Source organism: Eptatretus burgeri, chromosome 11, assembly GCF_056783735.1.
Source record: "Eptatretus burgeri isolate ZD-2024b chromosome 11, Ebu_testis_v1, whole genome shotgun sequence".
Classification (NCBI taxonomy): Eukaryota; Metazoa; Chordata; class Myxini; order Myxiniformes; family Myxinidae; genus Eptatretus; species Eptatretus burgeri.
Window position 1 is genome coordinate 67,916,320 of NC_140971.1, and position 27,500 is coordinate 67,943,819.

A 27,500-nucleotide genomic window follows, 5' to 3' on the forward strand; every position below is an offset into this window, starting at 1 on the left:
AGGAGAAGGAGACGGGGAAGGCGAGTCCGGAGGCAGTGGGAGAGGGGGAAGGGTAGAAGTGTGCAGGTGAGAGTTGGAACTCTGAATGTTGGGACGATGACTGGCAAAGGGCAAGAGTTGGCTGATATGATGGAGAGAAGAAAGGTGGACATACTGTGTGTACAAGAGACCAAGTGGATGGGGAGTAAGGCTAGGAGCATTGGAGGTGGTTTCAAACTGTTCTACCATGGTGTGGATGGGAGGAGAAATGGTGTCGGGGTAATCCTAAAGGAAGATTAATGTCAAGAGGGTATTGGAGGTGAGGAGAGTGTCTGACCGAGTGATGAGTGTGAAGTTGGAAATTGAAGGGGTGATGATGAATGTCATCAGTGCATATGCCCCACATATGGGGTGTGAGATGGAGTATAAAGAAGATTTCTGGAGTGAGTTCGATGAAGTGGTGGAGAGTGTATCCAAGGATGAAAGATTGGTGATTGGAGCAGATTTCAATGGGCATGTTGGGGAAGGGAATAAAGAGGATGAGGAGGTGATGGGTAGGTACGGTCTCAACAAGAGAAATGTGGAAGGGCAAATGGTGGTAGAGTTTGCAAAAAGAATGGAAATGGCAGTGGTAAATACGTATTTCAAGAAGAAGGAGGAACACAGGGTGACATACAAGAGTGGAGGAAAGTACACACAGGTGGATTACATCTTAAGCAGGAGATGCAACCTGAAAGAGATTAGTGACTGTAAGGTGGTGGCAGGGGAGAGTGTTGCTCGACAGTATCGATTGGTGGTCTGTAGGATGACTTTAGAGGTGAGGTTGAGGAAGAGAGTGAGGGCTGAACCAAAGACCAGATGGTGGAAGCTGAAGGAGGAAGACTGTTGCGTGAAATTTCGGGAGGAGGTGAGACAGGCGTTGGATGGTGGTAAAGATGGGTGGGATGATTGGGCAACTACAGCAGAAGTGGTGAGGGAGATAGCTAGGAAGGTACTTGGTGTGACATCTGGACAGAGGACGGAAGATAAGGAGACTTGGTAGTGGAACGAGGAAGTACAGGAAAGTATAAGGAAGAAGGGGTTGGCGAAAAGGAAGTGGGATAGTCAGAGATGAAGAAAGTAGGCAGGAGTACAAGGAGTGGCGGCGAAAGGCAAAAAGAGAGGTGGCAAAGGCCAAGGAAAAGGCAGATGACGAGCTGTATGAGAAGGTGGATAAAAAAGAAGGGGAAAAGAATTTATACTGATTGGCAAGGCAAGACAGAGGGACCGAGCTGGGAAGGATGTGCTGCAGGTTCGGGTGATAAAGGACGCAAATGGGAATGTGCTGACGAGCGAGGAGAGTGTGTTGAGAAGGTGGATGGAGTACTTTGAGGAGCTGATGAATGAAGAAAATGAGAGAGAGAGAGAGAGAGAGAGAGAGAGAGAGAGAGAGAGAGAGAGAGAGAGAGAGAGAGAGAGAGAGAGAGAGAGAGAGAGAGGGTTGGAAGAGGTGGAGATAGTGAATCTGGAAGTGGGGTGGATCAGTAAGGATGAAGTGAGGACTGCTATGAAGAAGATGAAAAGTGGAAAGGCGGTTGGTCCAGATGGTATACCAGTGGAGGCATGGAAGTGCTTAGGAGAGATCGCAGTGGGGTTGTTAACCAGATTGTTTAATAAAGTCTTGGAAAGTGAGAGGATGCCGGAGGAGTGGAGATTAAGTGTACTGGTTCCGATTTTCAAGAATAAGGGTGATGCGCAGAGCTGTGTAAATTACAGAGGGATAAAGTTGTTAAGCCACACCATGAAGGTGTGGGAAAGAGTAGTGGAAGCTAGGTTGAGAGGAGAGGTGATGATCTGTGAGCAGCAAAATGGGTTTATGCCAGGAAAGAGCACCACTGATGCAATGTTTGCTTTGAGAATGTTGATGGAGAAGTAAAGGGAAGGCCAGAAGGAGTTACATTGTGTGTATGTAGATTTAGAGAAAGCTTATGATAGGGTGCCAAGAGAGGAGTTGTGGCATTGTATGAGGAAGTCGGGAGTGGTGGAGAAGTATGTGAGGATCGTGCAGGATATGTATGAGGACAGTGTGACAGCGGTGAGGTGAGCGGTAGGAATGACGGACCGGTTTAAGGTAAAAGTGGGATTGCACCAAGGATCGACTCTGAGCCCTTTCCTGTTTGCAATGGTGATGGACAGGTTGACGGACGAGATCAGACTGGAGTCTCCATGGACTATGATGTTCGCGGATGACATCATGATCTGTAGGGAGAGTAGGGAGCAGGCTGAGGCGAGCCTCGAGAGGTGGAGGTACACACTGGAGAGAAAGGGAATGATAGTCAGTCGGAGTAAGACGGAGTACATGTGCGTAAATGAGAGGGAGGGTGGTGGTATGTTGCGGTTGCAAGGAGTTGAGGTGGGGAAGGTGGATGGGTTTAAATACTTGGGATCAACTGTCCAAAGTAACGGAGAGTGTGGGAGAGAAGTGAAAACGAGAGTGCAGGCAGGATGGAGTGGTTGGAGAAGAGTTGCAGGAGTGATTTGTGACAGAAGGGCTGCTACAAGAGTGAAGGGGAAAGAATATAAGACGGTAGTGAGACCAGCTATGTTGTATGGTTTGGAGGCGGTGGCACTAACAAAAAGACAGGAAGCGGAGCTGGAGGTGGCAGAGTTAAAGATGCTGCGATTCTCGTTGGGAGTGACGAGGATGGATAGGATAAGAAATGAGTATATTAGAGGGACAGCGCAGGTAGGACGGTTTGGAGACAAAGTGAGAGAGGTGAGATTGAGATGGTTTGGACATGTGCACAGGATGGAAGCGGATTGTATCGGGAGAAGGATGTTGAAGATGAAGCCGCCAGGCAGGAGGAGAAGAGGAAGGCCAAATAAGAGGTTCATGGATGCGGTGAGGGCGGACATGCGGGTGGTTGGAGTGTCAATGGAAGATGTGGAGGATAGAGCGAAATGGGGACGGTTGATCCGCTGTGGCGACCCCTAACGGGAGCTTGCCGAAAGAAGTAGAAGAGGACGAATATATATATATATATATAAATATATATATATATATATATATATATATATATATATATATATATATATATATATATATATATATATATATATATATATATATATATATATATATATATATATATATATATATATATATATATATATATATATATATATACATATATATATATGTATATATACATATACTGAAACACAAAAGAAACTTACCACTTGTTTGAAATGTAATAAAACTAACAGTTCAAAATAAAACAAACCAACAATTGCTAATTGAAACATTGGTATTTTATTGAGGACATGTCAAGTTTTTGATCAAGATACACCATCTCATAAGTTTCTTCTCCAGTACAGAACAGCACAGGGTGCAATGTCAGTCCCCTTTCAATAGCGTGTGTGGCCACCATTGTTTTGGATACAGGCAGTACATAGTCAGCACATACTGCCTACCAGTCTTTGGATGGATTGCTGCTGGATCCTGTCCCACTCAGTCCTCAATGTCTGAAGCCATCTGACTTTCGACCATCTGCCTGTCCTGCCTTGCAGTGGTGACTCTTGGCCTCCCTGATTGAGGTCTGTCATCTTTAGAGTTGTGGAGGGTGTCTCTGTCCACCAGGGCCGATATCGTCTGGTGTGAACAGCCAAGGCGACGTGCCACCTCACGGTAGCTCAATCCGCCTTGCAGTATGCCCAAGGCACACTGCCGTTGATCCCTTGACAATCGTGGCATGTTGATTGAAATGCCCATTTTGCACTGGCCTTTTTAAAGCCAATATCAAGACATCACGTGCAGCTCATTAAAATCATCCCGTACCCCTTGGCTAATCACTGACAGTCAAAACGGCTGTTCAACAGCTGTGCTATGAAGTGACCATTGAAGGTTCAAGTGACCATCCGTGACCGTTTTGTCTGACAGTGAGGACACTATTGTCTACAAATAAGATCACACATTTACTACATGCAGTGTTATTGTTGATATTTGAAGGTTTAAAAGGTGGTAAGTTTCTTTTGCGTTTCAGTATATATGTATCTATGTGTATATATATATATATATATATATATATATATATATATATATATATATATATATATATATATATATATATATATATATATATATTGTTGCGGATTCGCGCCCGCCGGCGTGCTGACGGCCACGTAACTCGAATCGCGGCACGTCGCCCACCGGACGGACAATCCAGTCGTGACCCTCTTGGACTAACGCCGGGAACCAGTCACGGGTGGACCTTTCGGTCTCACCGCGATCGTGCCAATCAGCCCCTGCGTGGGATAGGGTTGCTCGCCAAATTCGACCTACCTAAGTACCCACACGGAGGGTAGACCGGGCGATCGCACCTCGCCGCAGGTCGACTTCGGACACGGGCCACTTCAGCGACCCGTTCCGTACTATCGGGATAACCGAGCGGTGTTATTCGTCGGCCTCGACGGTTCGATTAATTATCGGGCGTCTTTGCCCACGACCAACCCTTTACGTGAAGCAAGATGGGGATTCAATGAAAGAAATGACGAAGCGAAGCGGGAAAACAGTTCAACAATAAGCACATTTATTTCGCGATGAACGGAAAGCACACATATACAATTCCACCAAAAGCACATGGAAAAGAAGAAGACAAAAAGCAAATGCAACAATGCAGATCTATCCGACTACCGGGCACTCGGCAACACTTATACAATTTTACTTCACAGACGGCGCCGACAACACATATTCCCAAAGCAAAAGAAAAGAGAACCACCCTCCAGGATGAGGGGGTAGGCGGGCCTGGGGCCGAGACCGTGTCGGGCCTACCCGTCTGATGATGAGACGCGAAGTGGCGGTGGTGCCTCAACTCCGCGGGCCTCGCGGACAGTGTCTGGTAGAGGGTGGGAAGGGGGCCCCCTTTTGTCGCACTATCTCAGCGCGGGGGGAAACAGGAGGGGGTTGCTGATGCTCGGGGAAAGGAGGATTTCACAAAATCTCGGGTCCCGCGACGAGCGTCTCCACCACGACCTCGGTCGCGCCGCCGGCCTCTCCCTCCGCAGTTCCCCGAATCCGACGCGAGCACCCCCTCAACCGCCTTCGCCGCCGCCGCCTCTCCACTGCTCCGTCCTCTTCACTCCGACTCCGCGAACTCCCAACTGCGAACTGCTAACTGCGAACTGCTAACTGCGAATTGCTCTCTTCTCCACTTCCAACTCAACTGACTCGAATGACGAACGCAGTCGTTTTTATAAGCCCCGTGGCTTCGCTCTTTCATCTTTGACCCTCTGCCTCCGACCTTTCAGCTCTCTTGCTGGCTCCCCATTGGCCCGAGGAAAAGTGGGCGTGAATGCTTTTTGATCCATGAATTTGCATATAGCGACCGCCCTCCAACGCCCTGGAGGCGGGGCCAAACCGCCCCTCGCTCACCGATTGGACGGAACAAAAGTGGGCGTGAGTCGTTTTTGATCCGTTTTTCTGCGGTAAGTCCGCGATGCTTTTGAACACGCTGCTCGGTGCGCGCCCTACATGAGTCCAGCATCGGTGCCCACGAGTGGCGCGAGATGACGGTGATGCGATGGTGGCGAGTTGTGACGGTAAAGGTCGTGGCAGTTGTGGTGAAGCGGCGTTGTGGTTGGTGGTTGTTGTTGTGATGGCTGTTGAGACGTGGTTGGTGGTGGTAATAATGGCGGCTGGTCCAAAATAAAGATAGTAAAAGAAAAACGGCTATCCTGAAGAGTCGCAGCCCTCTTGAATGACATTTATTCCCTCGAGACAACGGGTTTGGGCTTAACTACACATATACTTACCGAGATATCTCACCTAAGGGACCTGAATGGTGGTTTGTGAATTTCGTCAACCACAACAATATATATATATATATATATATATATATATAAATATATTTTTTATATACATATATATATATATATATATATATATATATATATATATATATATATATATATATATATATATATATATATATATACATACATATATATCTTCTTCTTCTTTCGGCTGCTCCCGTTAGGGGTCGCCACAGCGGATCATCCGTGTGATCCGCATAGTGATTTGGCACATGTTTTACGCTGGATGCCCTTCCTGACGCAACCCTGGTCGCCTCTTACGACACAGGGATATGGTACACCTATTTTAACCGGGGCATACACCGGCCCAGTATACTGGTACTCATTTCGCCGACCTCGGAAGGATGACAGGCTGAGTCAACCCCCTGGTGTATTAATTCAGTGGCCCAACGGGGCTTGAACTCAGGACCTTTTGGATCCCAAGCCGCTGCCCTAACCACTGCGCCAACATATATATATATATATATATATATATATATATATATACATATATATAAATATATATATATATATATATACATATATATATATATATACATATATATATATATATATACATATATATACATATATATATATATATACATATATATATATATATACATATATATATATATATACATATATATATATATATATACATATATATATATATACATATATATATATATACATATATATATATATATACATATATATATATATACATATATATATATATATATACATATATATATATATATATACATATATATATATATATACATATATATATATATATATATATATATATATATACATATATATATATATATATATATATATATATATATATATATATATATATATATATATATACATATATATATATATATATATATATATATATATATATATATATATATATATATATATATATATATATATATATATATATATATATATACATATATATATATATATATATATATATATATATATATATATATATATATATATATATATACATATATATATATATATATATATATATATATATATATATATACATATATATATATATATATATATATATATATATATATATATATATATATATATATATCCTGGTGTTTGTGATATACACAGATATAAAAATATATATATATAAAACCTGTGTATACACAGATATATTATATATATACAAGCATTAGAGCAATAAAACACGATTTTCAACACCATCCGTTTGCTTCACAGAAGTGAGGAGCTCACGTACAGTGGAAGCTTTCTTCTCCGAAGTTGCACAATCACTGCTTGAAAGTCCATGATCAATGTGATAAACCCTGTGAGAGTCATTGCAATTTCGCTTTGCGTATTTTTTGGAAAGAAAGATATTGACAGAAAAACAAATTACAGAGAGAAAAATTGCATGAAATCCTCAGTGAAAGGAAATTCAAGTACAAAAGCTTGGCTCACTTCTCACGTCCATCCCATCGTGGCTTGGCTCCCTGTTGCACATCCATTGCTGTAAGACGTCTAGCCATGCGGTAATGCCACACATATATCTCAGTTCTTGAGGCAACCACAACGTGTGTGCCTGTGACCGCAATATGACAGGGTTCTGCCAAAGGCATACAGAAGAGATTACCAGATCAAATAAAGGCCTCAGAATACGAGGCTGGGCCATGTTAGACATTGGTTACATCAAGATAAAACCATAGAGACTGGAAAGTTTCCATCCCAGTTCCAAAAATAGTTCTTTCCTCTCCAAATTTACTAATAATCAACAATACATTCATATTTTATGACACATCCCATATCCACAAAAACACAACCAACATGATTTTTGACTGTTGTGCCAATTTTATATTCCTGTGCACATCATCTACAGTGGGTGTGTTGCCCCAGAAGTAAAAAGTTTTTTTTATCTACTAGCAGGGACCCACGGAAATGTTACATATTGCAAAATGTGATGTCAGGTCATCAACCACCCATCTCCCCACCCAACCCCAAGTCCTCAACTCCCTTCCACCAAACCCCAAGGTTCCACCATCTCACAATTTTTCAGGAAAAAGAGGTTGGTAAGCTAAATGATAAGAAAACAAAAACATACGAGGTCATTCGTAATGGAAAAATAATATACGACATCCTTTGACAACGATCTTCACAATTATATGGGTTTTATAGTCCCTGGTCGAGTACTTTTAGAGAAAATCGTCAGAAAGACAAAGACAAACAAACAGAATAAGGCTATTATTTACCGTATATGGGTTCTAAATATTTCTACTTCCAACATTCAATTTCTTTTTCTCTTGGTTACCACTTCTGGTTCAGGGATTTGCTGCATGTGGACGTCGGATAAACAGTTCCTCCTTCCAGTTCATCAAAGCAACGTTTCTCAGACCAGATATGTTGTGTTTTACTGTTTTATTTTCGGTCCTGTGTTGCTGGTCATGTTTTCGTCCAATTATAATTGGACGAAAACATGACCAGCAACACAGGACCGAAAACACAGGACCAACACAGGCCAAACCATATTTTGTGTTGAATCGCGAGTTTGTGTACCTGGTAAAGTCCTGAATCGTCCATTTTGCAGAGGTTGCTTGTGCACGACAATAAATTCCCTTTTCACATCCATTCATGGTGTCAAACCCCTACATATCAGTACCCCCCCCCACCCCTCTGCCATCTGCTCCCCCCTCGTTTCTCTCCCACCCCTCCTGGTTTCGCACCTTCCTCACATTCTCCGAGCTTCCCCCCATGCCACGCACTGCCTGGATTGAGAGATCTGTCAGATGTCCAGACCGGACATCATCTGTTTTTAAACATAATCCTTTCTCCCAGAGCTCATCTCTGACTCCTTAGTGTCTCTTCCCATGTATCATCTCTTCCGGTTTGATTGACAGAGTCGCACTGTACATCAAGAACTCCATTTCTCACTCTCTGTGTACTGCTCTCACTCTCACCTCCCCAACCTCAAGAGTACCTATGGCTGTGACTTCCCCTCTGCTCCCACCTCATGTTTGTCTGTGTTGTACCAATCTCCAAACAGTAATGACCCATTTACATTCTCCCTCAGAGAAGATGGACCAACTTTTAATCACTCATCCCAACTATCTCTTCCTCACATGGGGTGATTTCCATTGTCACCATGCAAATTGGCTGGGTTTTGGTGCCTCTCTCACCAGTGATGGCACTTCTTCAAAGGACTTCTGTGACACGATGGGACTGACTCAATCTGTAAAGCTTCCCACCCAGATTTCTGTCAATGGCAAATCCCTCCTTCTGGATTTGGTTATGACCAACTTCCCCGCCAACATATCTTGCTATTTCTCTGTGCCAATATATTGTTATGGTCCCCTGGTCAGTCTGTAAAACTCTGGTATGAACTCGGTGAGTCACGAAGCAACAACGTCTTTCCCCCACTGCAGAGATTCCCGGCAGGGTCCGTGTGCCAAAGTCACTTCACTATACCTTTTGGAATTTCTGTGCTGGGTGAGTGATGTGCCAAGGCTGACACATAACAGATCCTCTTGTCTGGCCAAGCTACCAGTCACGCATTGCCGGTCCTTTAGCAATTCGTGACCGTGCCAATTGCTATCTCAAGAAGATTCCCTTTGAGCTGCCATATAGCACTGTCATGAGCAAGCAGGATGAGCGACATGCCAAGTCAAATTCAACATTCGTGACCGCACCAATCGCTATCTCAAGTAGATTCCCTTTGAGCTGCCATATGGCACCATCATGGGCAAGCAGGATGAGCCATATACCAAGTTAAATTCAACCAGTATATTTGCATTTGTGTGTAAGAAAAAGACAAGTATTTATAACAGCGATTGCAAATCAATCATAAAAACTATACCATTAACCCCAAAGTAAATATGCGCCCCATAGAACGAATAATTGATGGTGCACAGGCACTAAATTAAACTATGTCCTTAGGCCTTAGACACACACTACTGCAGATGGGGTATTGTGACAGGACAGTGGGGTTCACTAGCTCAAACCCAGAATGAGCAAATGGTGGCAAATGTCCGGCTCGGCGATGGACCATCAATCGGCAAGGAGGAGGAGGAGGAGGAGGAGGAGGAGGAGGAGGAGGAGGAGGAGGAGGAGGAGGAGGATTGCGATCTGGTGGGTGGGAGTGTGACATCGGCAGGGCAAGGCAGGGCCTGGCTTTCCTTGCAATCCGATGTAACTAAACCAGCTGCAACAAGCACACGAAGCTCTTCCCATGTCTCTCTTGGGCATCTACTGCCTTCCCCCCACTGTGCATGACATTTTCCGCTCTGCCCCCACGTCACGCCGTGACACACTTCACCCTCCTCACTCGCTTGTTATTGGTCGACGGCCCATCCAATGGGTGGGGCTCGACTTGCCTGACTCCTGACCCGGCTGAGCCAGTGATGTCAGAGGCTCAGTTAGTTGGGGCCTCGTCTTCCCACCTAAACTTCTGCCTTATGGCCTAATGAACGCCCTTTCAGTCACATTTAACAGCCAAACAGATGTAAGAACTTGAAATAAAGGTCAAATGGGATTTAATGTAATTTTAAACACACTGGGGTGGGTTTCACGTTTCTTGCCGTACGAAATAGCGACGCGTATCACCATAACATTCCATTACTTTACTCTCATGCTAAACACTCAATATGGGAATAACTATGCTATAGTCGACATTTTATCAACCCATAGTAGCTATATCCGCAACAGTATCTTTCCATTCTCAGAAAAAGGCTCAATGCCAACGATTCTAGCAGATTACTCAGGCAAACTGGCAGGGATTGCAAGCAGCCATCGCACTTCAGGACTGGTCTCCTATATTCACCATCTCTGATATTAACTTAACCTGGGAATTCTTCCACAGAAACCTGCTCTCCCATTATGCACAGATTCATCCCATCTAGTCTTCAGTTATCATACCCATCCTCCCTACTCTCTCCCCCATGGGAATCCTGTGGTGAGGCAGTTGCCTTGAAAAAAAACTTGCATTCTCCTACTGAAAGACAAATCTGACTGAGAGCAACCTCAGATCATTTCACAAAACCCACAACAAGTGTGTGTCCTCTCTCAGGAGAACCAGAAGCAATATGAATATCTGTCTAACCTCATGATTGAACTTTCAAACTAGACTCCCTCCCCTAAAACCTGGTGGCACCTCGTTAACCGTAAGGTAACCTGGGGGTTTTGAACACCCCAAGGGGGTTTTTTTCATTGAAAAAAATTTTTAAACACATATTTCTCCCAAAAAATAATTTTAAAAAGTTATTAATTGCAGATTAATCTAGTTTTAGTCTTAAATATTGCAAAGGGTTTCAATTTGATTTGTACATAATATGATTGCAATAAAATGATGAGAATTTTTTTTCTAAAATTATTTTCCCTAGGGAGGATCCAAAGGACCCCAGGTTGCCCAGATGTTACTGTGGTCTGAAGGTTCCCTATCGAGGGTGAAGTCTGTCTCGTGTATGTTCTGCCCCCATCCCTTCCCTCTCTTCAAAAGGCACCACAGCCGACTCCGCTCGTTAGAAGGCCGATTGTCTCAATTCTGTATTTGCTTCCAAATCTTGTGTCCCCAAACCCCTCGTTTTCTGTACCCACCTTTCCCAGTCATACCAACTGCTCCTGGACTCCATATATTTTGCACCTGAGAAGGTGGAGAAGTTTCTGGCAACTCTCGACTCTGATTCTGCAACTGGACCGGACAGCATCAGTTCACATATATGAAAAACCTGCTATGCTGCTCTCGCACTTCCTCTCTCTGCCTTTTTCTTGCACTTCCTATCATATTCCATTTGCTTGAAAATCAGCCAACATCACTGCATTACATAATAAATAGGGGAAATATACCTGGGCACTCACCTGGCTGAATAATGATACTGAGGAGGAAGTCAACATGTGACGGAATCAGCAAAATGTACCAATGAACCAATGTTATAGTAAATACCTATGTTGGGGGGCAACCTCCACCCCCCACCCCCATAAATCCCATTCGACCACAATTTTTTTTAATATCATGAACATCATGGGTGATGAAGGTTGTGGTCAAGTTTCATCCAAATTGTGTGTAGTTTTGCAGAAGAAAGCAAATACATATTTTTGGGGGGAAACTCCCCTTACACCCACTTTGACCCCAATTTTTTTAATGTCGTGAACAAACTTTGGTACATCACAGGTGATGAAGGTTGTCGTCAGGTTTCATCAGAATTGTGTTTGGCATTTCTAAGAAAGCAAATACCTCTTAAGGGGGGGCAGTCCCCCTGCAAACTCCCTCAGACTCCAATTTTTTAAATGCCATGAAAAATCTTTGGTACATTACAGGTGATGAAGGTTGTAGTCCAGTTTCATCGGAATTGCATGTGCAGTTTCTGAGAAAAAAGCAAATACCTATTTTGGGGGGCAACCCCCGTAAACCCTCTTAGGGCCAGATTTTTTTTTAAGCCATGAGCAAACTTTGGTACATACAGGGTGATGAAGGTGCTGGTAAAGTTTCATTGAAATTATGTGTAGTTTCAGGGAAGAAGTTGCAAGTATTTGTGGGCGGATTGATGGACGGCCGGACGGACGATGCGCCATCCCATAAGCTCTCCAGAACTATGTTCCAGGTGAACTAAAAAGGTGCAAAAATGAATCCCCTTAACTAGAGACCTATTAGATTACCTCTAGTCATCAACAAGGTCATGGAATCCATCATACCAGTCGACATTAAATCATTCCTTTTCTCCAATGACCTCATGTTAGATCATCAATTCGGATTCAGACCAGATCACTCTACACCTCGGATATGCTGTTTCTACTCTCCTAACAATGGATGGAGGCAGTCAATTACAGACAAGAGATCAGGGGCACCTCTTTCGACATATCTTGAGCTTTTGATACAGTCTGGCATCCCTCCTTACTCTCCAAACTCTCTGCCAATTGCATCCAAGGCCAACTCCACTCTATGGTTACTAACTTCCTCCATGCTAATAGCCAATGTGTGGCTCTCAACTAAATCCTTTCATCTCCTCTCTCTGTCTGGGCTCTATCCTATTCCTACTCTTCATCAATGAACTCTCTGACGCTCCAGAAAATCCTCTATTTCTTTACTGATGACTCTACCATATGCCATGACATTCCTCACTTTTCAGTTAGACATGCAGCAGCCTCTTCTCTCTCTTCAGACCTTGATAAAAATCAAATATACCATCAGAGATGGGGAATCCCCCGCCATTGAAAAATAATTGAAATCAAATAAGCGGTTTTCCATTTATTACAAAAAACATTTTTTTCAAGATGGCCACCCCAGTCGGCCATCTTGGATCTGGCCACGCCCAAAATCAATAGGGTTATTCCTTTTCAGGTGGTACATGTGTGACCCAAATTTTAAATCGATATGGCGAACAGTTTATGAGTTATCGCACTCACAGCTCTAAATGTTGACGCCATGCCAGCCAGCCAGCCGGACGGACGACCGCCCCAGCCGGCCATCTTGGATCCGGCCATGCCCGAAATAAATAGGGTTCTTCCTTTTCAGGTGGTACATATGTGACCCAAATTTCAAATCGATATGGCGAACAGTTTATGAGTGATCGCACTCAGCTATAAATGTTGACGCCCGGACGGACGGACGGACAGCCGGACGACCTGGGTGATAACAATATCCCCCTTCCGCCACGCGGCGGGGGATAAAAGCTGGTCAGAACGCTTGGAATATGTCTTTTAATGCTGAGAAATCCTACACTCTCACTGCTTCTCTCCGAAAAGACCATACAGCAAACCCTCCCATGTACTTTCTTCGCAACCCTCTCAAAGAGGTTCAGTTACTCAAACTCTTGGGTCTCACTCTCAGCCATGATCTTTCTTGGGCAAGCCATATTTCAAAGTTGGCCTCCAAAGCCAGTCACAGAATGGACATTCTTCATCATGGAAAGTCCTTCCTTGGCACACCTGAACTCTTATCCACCTATACATTTGACAATCTACAAGGCTTTCATCCACAGCTTGAAGGAATTGTGCCCCCCCCCCAGCAATCTGCAAGGTTGCACCTGATCCACCAGTAACTCGCTTCTCGTGAAACTCCCAACATTCAGAATCACTGCTCACCTCGACTCATATATTCCTCTTTTTTCCCCACCTGTGGAACCAACTTCCACATTCTCTTCAATCTCATTCTTCCAAGTCTTCAAGACAGCTGTTCACCATCATCTCATATTATCCCCCCATTCAAAACCATATTTTTCTACGCCCATTACACAACCGAAACAACTTGGAAAGCACTCATTTTATTCCAACTTTAAAGGCAATATCCTAATTTTGGTCAAACAAAGTAGCTTGCGAAAGATCAAAATGCACACATGATTAGCTGTTACATAAATTATGATTCGTGTTTTTTGCAGCATGTACGTAATCATAGTTTTTATTTTCTAACTTTGCATATCTATCTTAATATCGCATGAAATGCATAATATTTTTGATGAACAATCGAACAAATCAATTTGTGGATGTCATCATCTCATACGAATCTGGGCATCAAATCTCCAGAAAACTTCACGGGATTAATGTTCGAGCAACTCACCGATATCCACGTACTTGCAATCAAGCTGAGTTCCAATGTCGTTACAAAGCAACAGCTTGTACTGTCAAAAAGGCATTAAAAAGTTAAATGTTTCTGAAGAGATACAACGTCAGCAAAAATAATTTGATTTTTGTGGCTAACAATGAAGTCATTGATTATTTACATACATAAAGCAAATGCCGTCAGACTCAACAAATCATGCAAAATGCATCAATTGATCCCATTTACGGCATCTCGGCGATGCACAAAGATGCAAACAACAGCGATGCACAAAGCCTTTTCATAAATCAAGTTATTGCCTCATAAATAACACAATATTTGGCATTTCAACAATAACAAAAAAATAAAGAAATCTAACAACATAAAAAAGGCAACAATTAATGTTAAAGAAATTTACCATTCGAGATAAAGAATCTTCTTCCTCATCCTTTAAGGTCCATGCAGCAGTAAGAAATGAAAATAAACACCTCTGTAAATAGCATACATTTGCCTGATGGAAACAATCACGTTCCTGACACCGAGGTGTAGGAAATAAAACTTCAAAAAAAGGAAAGTTCTTTGAGCAGAAGCACATTTAAGCAGGATTTGATTTGGATTTGTCCAGCTCGCTGCATCATTACTGAAGTGTGCCTGTGCTGCTGATGCAGTATGCATGCATAAGAGATAAGGGATTCAGAATTTGGCCAGGTTACTTGCACAAGGTGGAATTTTTTTCAAACAATGTGGGGTCTTTAATCTCCATCATCAAATGCTTGGGAGACAGGACATCTAGCTGACCGTCCCTCTGAAGGACACTGTACTTATTGATGCAATGCCTTGCTGGCGAAGCACCAGGGTGACAGTTTATAGTCAGGGTGGGAATCAAAACAAGGCAGCCCAAAGACAAGTACATAAACTCTAGGCTATGTGTCAGCCCTACAAAATAAAGTTAAGCTTACTGTATTTTTTTATCATATTAAAGTAAGTTTTTGTATACATTGCCGAGGCTCGTATGAGAGCTAAAAACACGTTGACTGTTAACACGTTGACTGCCAACTTATAGTATACACCACTCCCATTTGCAAACCAAGTATGCATGTGTGTATGCTTCATTTTCAAATTTTACCCTTCTATAAGCAAATCTAAATTCATTTTTTATCCATTAGTTGGGAAACCCCACGTTATGAGAAAACTCGTAGCTGACAGTGGGACAAGGTTTTCAAGTCCAAAAGTTCCCAAGAGTACAATGAGCTCCATCATCAGGAAATGGAAAGAATATGGAATTACCCAGACTCTTCCGAGAGCTGGCCGTCCGATCAAACTGACCAACTGGGCAAGAAGGACCTTGGTCAGGGAGGTGACCTTGAACCCAGTGACCACTCTGAAAAAACTACAGAGTTCCTTGGCTGAGATGGGAGAACCTGCAGGAAGGACAACAATCTCTGCAACACTTCACAAATTTAGGTTTTATGTGAGAGTGGCCAGAGAGAAGCTACTCTGGAGAAAAAGGCACGTGACAGCACGCCTGGAGTTTGCTAAAAGGTACACGGAAGCCTCTGAGAGCATGAGGCAAAATATTCCGTGGTCTGATAAGATGAAAATTAAACTCTTTGGCCTGAATGTAAAGCACTGCATCTGGCAGAAACTGCATCTGCATTCCATATGCCAAGTATGAGTTATCTCGTAGGACTCTTTAGCACTGAATCAAAGTAGGTATTAAGTCATTGATAATGATAGATCATGTGATGATTACCTTGTGTTTTTTTTCTTTTTTGCTGCTGTTATTACTATTCAAAATGCCATGTGTGAATACAGATGAAGTGGCAAAACCTCTCATGGAGACTGATAACGATGATCATGATTATTACATAGATTTATGTTCACCAAACTGCCAGCAGATCATTTGTTGCATTGTCTGGCACGGCAGCATATTCTGTTTACAATGCAATAGCGTAATCTTTTCTCCGAAATTACTCGTAGTGGCAGAATCTGGTACACCCAGCACTATGAGTAGACTCATAGTCGCCAGTCAAAGTGTTCAAACTATCATCATAATTAAGAAGCTGTATGTACCATCCTGCCTCACATTTAGATACACTATCCAAATAATTAAAAGGCACAATGAATAATGTACAACTACAAATCTCCAAACAGGTGCTGCACTGATAAGCAACATCACAGACTACCAATGCCCTTCAGATGGAGGTACCATCTGTTGTCATGGTAACTGCACCCAATAAGTTTTGTGCTAACAATTGTGGTTATGCCAATATTAATTAAAATGGAATCTCATTTTGTTAGTATTAACTTTGACTTACATTATTATTGTTATTAATTCATAAATACCTGTGGAAATTCAATGAAATGTAAAATGGGACTTCAACAATACTTTGTAGAAGTACCTTTGGCAGTGATTACAGCTTCGAGTCTTCTTGAGTATGCTCATCAGCTTTGCACATCTGGATTTGCGGATTTACTCCCATTCTTCCTTGCAGATTTACTCAAGCTCTGTCAAGTTGGATGGTTAGCGTCGGTGAACAGCAATCTTCAAGTCTTTCCACAGAATCTCAATGGGATTCAAGCCTGGGCTTTGGCTTAACCACTCAAGGACTTTCACATTCTTGTTCTGAAGCCATTCCAGTGTTGCTTTAGCTGTATTCTTAGGGTCATTGTCATGTTGGAATGTAAATATTATCTGCAGTCTGAGGTCTTTTGCACTCTGAAGCAGGTTCTCCTCAAGGATTTGCCTGTATTCGACTCCATTCATTGTTCCCTCTGTCCTTAAAAGTCTCCCAGTCCCTGCCGCTGAAAAGCATCCCCGCAACATGATACTGCCACCACCATCCTTCATGGTAGGGATGGTGTTAGATGGGTGATGAGCTGTGCTCAGTTTCTGCCAGATGCAGTGCTTTACATTCAGGCCAAAGAGTTCAATTTTCATCTTATCAGACCACAGAATATTTTGCCTCATGCTCTCAGAGTCTTCCATGTGCCTTTTAGCAAACTCCAGGCGTGCTGTCACATGCCTTTTTCTCCACAGTGGATTCTGTCTGGCCACTCTCCCATAAAACCTAAATTTGTGAAGTGTTGCAGAGATTGTTGTCCTTCCTGCAGGTTCTCCCATCTCAGCCAAGGAACTCTGTAGTTCTGTCAGAGTGGTCACTGGGTTCAAGGTCACCTGCCTGACCAAGGTCCTTCTTGCCCAGTTGGTCAGTTTGATCGGACGGCCAGCTCTGGGAAGAGACTGGGTAATTCCATATTCTTTCCATTTCCTGATGATGGAGCTCATTGTACTCTTGGGAACTTTCAACACTCGAGTAATTATTTTACACCCTTCCCCATATCTATGCCTCCTCACAATTCTATCTTGGAGTTCTATGGATTGTTCCTTGGACTTCATGGAGTTTCTTCTCTGACATGCACTGTCAACTGTGAGACCATATATAGAAAGGTGTGTTTCATTCTAAGTCATATCTAAAGGTGCTGTCACACCTTGACGATTTAGCCAGCAATGGCAACGTATAAAATGTATGTAAAACGTTGGCGTACGCTGAAATTTTGATGTTTTTTTTTTTTAAGTTTTGGTCATATTCATAACGTGTTGGTCGTATGCATAACATATTAGTAACGGGCACAGAACGTTTCGTTGTCTTATAAATAACTTATACCAACAAATGCTTAGCCTGTTGTCGGTGTTCACAACCTATGCCCAACGATAGTTTAACTTGGGCATAGCACGCTGCACGTATCGCCGACGAACTCGTGGCGTAGCCCGTTAAAAACCTGCCGCTCGCCGATTCAAATCATAACCGCCTGAGAATTGGAAGTGTCGACATCGCAGTCACACCTTGACGATTTAGCCAGCGTATGCCGACCTATGAAAAGTGTCTAAAAAGCTGGCACAAGTTGAATACGTTATGGGTAAGTTTGGTTTACTTGAGGAGCACGCTGAAAAACGATGAAGTACACTGCGATACGTCGTAGTACGTCTCGTACGTCGTGAAATTTCAAGCATGCTGAAAATTTTACGACGTACTCGCCGTATGGCTCACACGTTCCGCTACGCTGGGAATAAGTTGTAGGCACGATATGCAATCATTGACACACATCGACACAAGTTCCTTGGAAGTTACTCACAAGTCGAAACACGTCGAGGTAATGTTTAGCATAACCGAAACTTATTTTCTCCGTCAAGGTACATTTTCTTTTTTTCTCCTTGGCTCCGTGAAGGCACGTGACGAAATATCTGAAGTTGGTGTTGTTTTTTTTTTTGTTTGTTTGTTTTTTTTAGTCTATCACGAATTTTAAAATATATTCGGACATTTGATTTTAAGTTTCGACGTCGACGTGACAATATCATCAAGCAGAAAATATTCACAGAGGAGGAACTAAGAATAAGACATGAGCAAACTGAAGAGGCAATCGGATGTGACGTAACGGCACATGACGAAATATCAGAAGTTATTGTTGTTTTTTTCAAACGCTACCAATACGCAATTACACGGTAGCTGTAAATTAGAAACACGTTCAGTAAGTTCTGTGGTCGTCCGGAAGACGTCAATCAAATACGTCTACATACGTCAATATGCATTGGAGGTACGTTACACATAGGTTCAAAGCACGTTACTCGTAGGTTAGAAATAAGTTTTGGGTACGCCTCGCATTACCTCGACGTGTTTCGACTTATGAGTAATTTACAAGTAACGTGCCTCGACGTGTGTCAACGATCGCATAACGTGCCTCGACGTGTGTCAACGATCGTGTAACGTGCCTACAACACGATACTCAAAGGTTATAAATAAGTTTCGGGTACGCTAATCATTACCTCGACATGTTTCCACTTATGAGTAACGTACAAGTAACGTGTGTCGACGTGTGTCAACAATCGCATAACGTGCCTACAACTTATGGCCAGCGTAGCGGAACGTGTGAGTCATACACCGGCATACGTCGTAAAATTTCAAGCATGCTAAAATTTGAGGACAACCGTAAAGTACAATGATGAAAGCCAGCGTACTACGACGTATGGCAGTGTTTTTCAGCGTGCTCTTAATGTTATCAAAACTTACCCATAACGTATTCGACGTGTGCCAGCATTTTAGACAAATTTTTCATGTCGGCATACGCTGGCTAAATCGTCAAGGTGTGACAGCGCCTTAACTATTGAATTGGCCACAGATGTACTCCAATCAAGTTGTCGAGACATTTCAAGGATGATCAAAGGAAATTGGATGCACCTGAGCTCAATTTGGAGTGTCATCGTAAAGGAGTTGAATATTTATTGACGCAATACATTTCAGATTTATATTTCTCATTAATTTGTAAAAAAAAAAAAATCGAAAAACATGTTATCACTTTGTCATTATGGGGTATTTTGGTGACAAAATTTTTTTTGTGTAGACTGGTGACAAAAAATTAAAATTGAATCCATTTTATATTCAGGCTGTAACAAAACAAAATGTGACAAAAGTCGAAGGGTGTGAATACTTTCTGAAGGCAGTGTATGTCTCGTGGCAACAATTACCCAAACTACCTGCAGGTCCCCATTCCTAATATCATGAAATATGTCCTTCAGAAATTTTGTAGACTTGCCACTTTCATGTGATTGTGAGTAGCCTAATTCAACCAGACTCTGTGGTGTAATGGTTAGAGTGTCCACTCCAAGTCTGGGAGCTTGGTGGTTCAAACCTCAGCCAAGTCATACCAAAGACTTTAAAAATGATACATGCTGCTTCCTTCCTTAATGTTCAGCATTTAAAAAGTTAAAAGAATGAACAATTCCCATATGTTGGAATCCATGGGGAGGAAGAAATTTCTCCTGAAGGAAATGCCCTGCTGCGTGTGGTGAGAAAAGCAGCACCGTTGTGACATCACTGGGATCCAGAATGCCCCAAGAAGTGACGGCACTTCCCCCAAACTCAGTGACTGTTTGACTCGTCTAACAGTCTTGTGTGCCACATATGTTCGTCTGTATGTCCACGTGTATGCGGCAGCAACAATACGAGCCTTTTTTTTTGTATACCTTGTCGAGGCTCGTATGAGAGCGAACACACAACGCACAGCAAGGGGTGCATGAGACAAGAGGGGCGGGAGTGGGAAGGACAAAACAGTGGGGAACAGAGACATAAGGAGTTCTGTGGAAGAGAGAGGGATGGGGTGGGGAACATGGGGACATTACAAGATGAACATTACAGGGACTTTCAGGAAGGAAAGCAGGGAATTGAAGGAGGTGGGCTTGGGTGGATTATCGGGGGTGGAAAAGATTGAGGATTTGGATGGGGGAGGTGGGTGGTAAGATAAGAGGTGGTGGTGAACAGCTGTTTTGAAGGCCTGGAGGGAACAATGGGATTGAATAGAGTGAGGGAGTTGATTCCAAAGACAGGGAAAAGAGGAATGAAAGAGTGAAGGTGAGCAGCGATTCGTGATTTTGGTAGTTTTACCAGAAGGGGTTTTTGGCGGACCTTGGGCAACCTGTGGAAATGTGGTGGGGACAAATCGCAGAGAGAGCATGAGGGTTGAGGCTGGAGAGGAGACGGTAGAAGACAGAATGACCATCGACCAGCCTGTGGTGAGAGAGTGAGAGGCCCAAAGACTCAGCCTCATCGCGGGAGATGCCAATGATCCGAAATGCCATGGTTTCCACAGCGTGAAGCCGAGAAAGGTGAGAGGCAGGAGCACCAGCTCAGAGGGGAGAGCACTACTCCATCAGGTTGCGGACGAAAGCTTTGTAAGTGGTCAGGAGCTCAGGTGGGCCGAGGAAGGACTTTGCACGAAGGATTCCCAGTCGGCGACTGTCTTTGGAGGTGAGGTTTGAAATGTGGCTTTCCCAGGAAAGGTCATGGCAGATAGTGAGACCCAGAAGCTTGAAATAAAGGACGTCTTCCAGAGGATTGTTGAGAAAGTGGATGGGAGGCGGGGGTTTCTAAATGGTCCTTTCGGAGAGACATAGTGAGAGTGTGAGATTTGTCCGGATTGAAAGACATGTTCCATGTGTTGGACCAGTTTGTGGTTTTACCCAGATCTGCAGTGAGCGAAGAAGCTGCTGCTTGCCGGTCTGAGGGATGACAGATGGTACCGGCAGAGGGTGGAGTAATCAGCAAAGAGATAAAGAGGATTTTCCAGAATCGGATAGACCATTGATGAAAACCAGAAAAAGAACAGGGCCCAGAACGCGACCTTGAGGAACTCCAGCCTGGACAGGAAGAGGGGATGAAAGAACTCCATTTCGGGCCACACATTTACTGCGACAGGAGAGGAAGTCTGCGAGCCATGAGTGGAGATGGCCTTGGATACCATAGGAAGAGAGTTTGGTGAGCAGGGCAGGGTGCCAGACCATGTAAAAAGCACACGATATGTCTAGGGATATGGCTCTGATTTAATGTCCGGCATTGAGGACCTCCATCCATTGTTCGGAGAGCAGAAGCAGCATATCCAGGATCGAGTGACCTTGGGTGAAACCAAATTGAAGATCGGAAATCAAGCCATTGAAGAAGAGGAAGGATTTAATATCTGAAGCGATGATGGATTCCATAACCTTGCTGATGATTGGTAGATGGCTGATTGGTCTGTAGTTGCAGGGATCTATTTTTGTACCTTTTTATGCAGGGCAGTAATGTTTGCTGATTTCCAAGCAGATGGCAGATGACCTTGAGCAAATGAGCGGGTGAATAGAACAGAGAGAGGGTGAGCAAGAGCAGAAGAGCAGGTTTCTAGGACACGTGGGCTGATGCCGTCTGGACCGGTTGCAGAATCTGAGTCGAGGTTTGACAGCAAGCTCTCCACCTTGTCAGGAGAAAATGACACTGAGTCCAGAGACAGTTGGGTGCGACTGGGTAAGGTGGGTAGAGAAAGCGATGGGTTTTGTACACAAGATTTAGCTGCAAACACCGAGTTTAGGCATTCAGCCTTTTCACGTGCGGTATCAGCAGTGCGGCCATTTGAGGTAAGGGAGGGGATGGAGGGGGAACATACACCAGAAACAGATTTGATTAGATGCCACCAGGATTTTGAGGAGGGAGAGAGGTTTGAAAGTTTGGACTTGAGCTTCGAAAGATGTTGTTTTCTGGCTCTCCTGAGGGCAGATACACACTTGTTCTGAGCTTTATGGATGGAACTGAGATTACCCTCAGTTGGGTTTGCTTTCCATGAGGCAAAGGCAAGTTGTTTCAGGACAACTGCCTCGATAAAAGCTTCAGTGAACCAAGGGCGGTAGGAAGGGTAGGACAACTGAAGACGAGAGGGGATAATTCTGTGCATGAGGGAGAGCAATTTTCTTTGAAAGAATTCCCAGGATGAGTTGATGTTGGAGAAAGTAGCGATAGGAGACCAGTCTATAAGTTTGATAGCTGCTTGGAGACCCTGCCAGTCGGCTTGAGTGAAATTCCAGACTCGACGGCGGTGAGGTGGTTCTCTGATAATAGCCAGAGAGATATTCACTTTGACAAGGATGTGGTCAGAAGAACCGATTGGAGCAGAGGAAGAGCAGCAGATATTGTCAGGGAAATTTGTCAAAATCAGATCCAGAAGAGATGGAGTACCATTGGTTGAGATCCGGGTTGGGAAGTTGACCGATTGAGTCAGTCCCAATGAGTCGCAGAAAGCTTTTGCTGAAGTGCCATGACAGGTGAGAGAGGTACCCACACCTCGCCAACTGGCATGATGACAATTGAAGTCACCACATATGAGGAAGAGAGAGTTTGGATGAGAAGATAGAAGTTGGTCCATGTTTTTGGATAGTGAGGTGTAGATGGAGTCATCACTGTTTGGTGGACGGTACAGTACACATATAAACATGAGGTGGGAGTGGAGGGGAAGCCATAGCCAGAGGAATTCCTGGGAGTGTGGAGGAGTGAGGGCAGTGCATGGAGAGTGAGGAATAGAGTCTGTGATGAAGAAAGAAACTCCTCCACAAGGACGAGGCTCAGGTCTGTCATACCGGAGGAGGGAGTAACCGGGAAGAGATACTTGGGAGTCAGACACGTCTTGGGGAGGAAAGTTTCTGTAAGGCAGATTATGTCTGGTTTGTCAGTGGCAACCTGTATGGAAAGATCTGAAAGGTTTGAGCGAAAGCCCCGGATATATTGAGGTCCACGCTGTTAATGAAGAGGGACAGGAGGAGGCTTTGGGCGCAGGGGGTGGGAGAGGAGGGGGGTAGGACAAGGGACGAGGGAGGGAGGTAAGGAGTCATTCCACCTCATATCACCGGAAGCCTCCCAGTTGACCACCTCAGATTTACTTTAAACTTTCATAAAATAGTTCCCAGGTATCAAAACGAAGCTGCGTAAAATTTTAGGTCCATAGATGCGGTCAACTCCGAGATATTGAGGGTTGAAAATGTGGTTGTGGCCCTATTTTTATGGTCATTGCGAGCATCACAAAATGAACGGTGACTTTTAAACTCCCACAACTTTTTAAATATTAATGCTAGAGCCTTGAAATTATCAGATTATTCTTCTTTAACTGCTCTGTAAGAAACAAACATAAAACGGAGTATACCTCTATTAATTTTTATGACCTGATCAGTTGAAATCCAGAAAAAAAATGTTGGTTTTGTATGAAGACCCAACTTTGAGACCCCATATATTTTTAATGACCCATCCCAGAAGCTTGAAATTTTTTCAGGTAATAACTCTATGACACTAGTATTCAAATACATGTTTACTTTTCTTAATCAGTCATATATAATACATTCATGATCCCTCAAAAATTTAAAATTTTCATTCTTGCCCAAAATTTAAGTGAGGATTGCAAATATATGACAAGGTATACCACTTCAAATTGTTCACCATTGGAAAGAGCATATTCAAGTTTACAAAAGTGTCAAATATCAAAGTGATATAATGTTTCTATCAATATTTTTAAAATATTTGAATAAATGATGTTCTGCCAGTGCTGTGTGCGTTGTGTGTGCTATTAAATGAACAGTCCTTTTACATGTAGTACATATGTGTAGTACATGTATATACAATTATTACAATGTACATACATATCATCTGCTATTAGTATACCATGAACACAATACTTTGAAATTTGAATTTGTAATTCTTTGTTTCTCATTTGTAACTAGCAAGAGCTTAACTCATCTGGCTGGGGCTAAAAATAGAACTCAGGAATAGTGGCTGATCTGCTGATGTCAGCAGTGTATATAGTTACATTCAAGGGAGGACATTTGTTGGGTTCCTTTGGTCCATGTGATGAAAGTTATTGATGCTCCCTTAACGTCAACTGGGAGGCAGTAAAAGCTCGCACCTGACTTGGAAAAGCAGATCAAGGACCTATTCAAATCATTTACGTGAAATGTTTTATTACATTGTAATTGCAGTATATGATATATTTTTGTATTTTAATTTGAATCATAGAACTAATCATTCATGATTACCATGGTGCCGACACCATGCACACACTTCATGTATTCATGTCTGTGTTAACAACACTTTTTAAAAAAAATAGAAAATATATATTTTTAAAATATACCACTTTGATATTTGACACTTTTGTAAACTTGAATATGCTCTTTCCAATGGTGAACAATTTGAAGTGGTATACCTTGTCATATATTTGCAATCCTCACCTGAATTTCAGGCAAAAATAAAAATTTTCAATTTTTGAGGGATCATGACTGTATTATATACGACTGATTAAGAAAAGTAAACATGTATTTGAATACTACTACCATACAGTTATTACATGAAAAAATTTCAAGCTTCTGGGATGGGTCAATAAAAATATATGGGATCTCAAAGTTGGGTCTTCTTACAAAACCAACATTTTTGTTCTGGATTTCAACTGATCAGGTCATAAAATTTAATAGAGGTATACTCAGTTTTATGTTTGTTTCTTACAGAGCAGTTATAGAAGAATAATCTCTGAAAATTTCAACGCTCTAGCATTAATATTTAAAAAGTTGTGGGAGTTTAAAAGTAGCCGTTCATTTTGTGATGCTCGCAACGACCATAAAAATAGGGCCACAACCACATTTTCAACCCTCAATATCTCGGAGTTGACCGCATCTATGGACCTAAAATTTTACGCAGCTTCATCTTGATACCTGGGAACTATTTCATGAAAGTTTAAAGTAAATCTGAGGGGGTCAACTGGGAACATTTTCTTAAATTTGGTGATTTCAGATGGAATGACTCGAGGGAGGGTTGTTGAAGGAGTGTGGGGATTGCAGAATAGCTAGGGGAGGGGGCCAGATGAGGAGGAGAAAAGGCTCTGTGTTGCTGGGAGAGAGGGTGGACAAGAGAGGGGCAGAAGTTGGTTGAGGAGCCTTAAATCATGTTTTCAAAAAAAGTGTTAATAAATGATCCTAATTTAATTATCTTCTTTGTGGTGCATAAATACAAGGTTAATATTAATACAACATTAAAATTAAATACCAATTTCGATTAATTCACAACATTTAATTCACAATCTCGCAGGATTTAATCATCTCGCGATATTTTACAGATGGACAGACAAACAGACAGACATGACAAGTGCATTATTTATCTCGATAGATCCTAGAATAAATGGGAATGAACATTGAAAAGTAGGCTCAGTGATGTCACAAGGTTCTCAATTATCAATGTTCAATTTAGTTTCCAATTGAACAAAACATAAAGACAACAATTGTGCCTGAAACATTAGATACACAAAGTACTTCCGACAACAGGTACAAATTCCACTGACCATTTCCTGCGAGTTGTCAGCGAATGCAGAAAGCAGGCATACATCATCGCAGGCTGACATGCCACGCAGGCCAAGAACAAACTTTGAGGTTTTGTCACCATTCTTTGTGTTCCAGAATGTAACACAGTGCTCGGCATTCTCCCGGCGGGTGTACGCATACACCAAGGTGTTGCGCACATACGCCCACTACAGAGGTGCACACATAAGCAGTGATGACAAATGTAGGATGTGGAGCACAACATTGTGGATGACAAATATGATTACAGCAGCAATCCTATGTGGACATCTTGACGAGACAGAAATATCAAAAAAAAACAGAAAAAGTAGCGTGTTTGTTTTGATATTTCCCAAAAATATTGGCTGCAATGCTGGCACACAAACGGAATAATTCCAAAAGACATATCTTGGGAAATTTAGCGTTCACAAGGATTAACAATGGTGCACTCCATCTAAAGTCAAAAGGATGAAGTGCTCACACTGTGAAATACACACCCAATGGTAATGGTAAGGGGATGTTAAAATGAAGGCAATTCAAACATGCAACTTGATAAGTTTGCTAAAAGTAAGGAATAAATTAGAAATTACACCAAAATGAACAATCATTATACAAAGGCAGTTCAAGATTAATGTGGACTTTATATTGTAGAACATGGAACAACGACAACGGCACTCGGTAGAACGCATACCTCTGCCAGGCTGAACAGTTTGCGTTTTGGTTTCCATTGATAGGCCGGATCTGAATTCAGACCTGAACCAAAATCAAATCGGCTTGTTCTCATCACCTAACAAACTCATCCACCAAGTTTTGTCACAACTCGTCCACAATTTTTGAAATATCATGCTATATATCCTTTTTGGCCCCATCTGTCGATGGTGAAGAATCACTTAAAAATTAAAAAATTCTCAGATCTAGATCCAGATTTTGATCTTCACCAAAATCGAATCAATTTGGCCTTGTCAATCACACAAGCAGTCCACCAAGTTTTGTCCAAATCCCTCAACAACTTTTTTGAGATATCGTGCTATATATAGTTTGTGACTATATATATCAGGGGAATCATAATTGTGTGCATGTATGGATGAACTTTATATTAATCAAAAACAGCTTGGCCAATCTCCACCAGTTTCTGCATATGTACTTGTGATCTGGGAACAAAATAACCTCCAAAGAGGCTGTGGAGACAACTTGCAATTTTCGTCTGTACACATAGAATAGTACAAGTGGTTTAACCATTGATCCCTGCTGGAGGGAGAGGAGTCGGTATTACAAGTACATCAAAAAATGTGAAGTTCAACTAACTGCCCCACACTGTCTGAATTTCTACAATAAAGTGTCCAACATCTACACTTGAACAAAACATAACGAAAACAGTTGTGCATGAAATGCATTTTTGCACCCAAACAAAATTCTTAAACAGGACCAACAATAAAACCAGTAAAACAGCACGGTGACATATTGATGCAGAAGACTTTACAACCATGCTAAAAG

At 42.4% G+C, this 27,500-nt stretch overlaps 1 protein-coding gene across 6 annotated transcripts in view; it reads right to left on the bottom strand.

Annotated features, from left to right (window-relative positions):
* The window catches only part of WDR35 (WD repeat domain 35), a 152,663-nt gene that overhangs the window by 46,880 nt on the left and 78,283 nt on the right, over nucleotides 1-27,500 (bottom strand). For 4 of the 6 annotated variants that reach the window (XR_015049426.1, XM_085846760.1, XM_085846762.1 and 1 more), the window contains 5 exons: nucleotides 26,012-26,197; nucleotides 14,760-14,789; nucleotides 14,363-14,423; nucleotides 7,285-7,429; nucleotides 7,085-7,151 (listed from right to left, as the gene is read on the bottom strand). Coding sequence is in view for 5 of the 6 variants with exons in the window: in XM_085846760.1 (XP_085702886.1) it covers nucleotides 7,085-7,151; nucleotides 7,285-7,429; nucleotides 14,363-14,423; nucleotides 14,760-14,789; nucleotides 26,012-26,197 (489 nt within the window). In the remaining variant the exon portion in view is untranslated. The remainder of the gene's footprint in view (nucleotides 1-7,084; nucleotides 7,152-7,284; nucleotides 7,430-14,362; nucleotides 14,424-14,759; nucleotides 14,790-26,011; nucleotides 26,198-27,500) is intronic. The other 2 variants (XM_085846759.1, XM_085846761.1) reach the window with 2 other exon arrangements.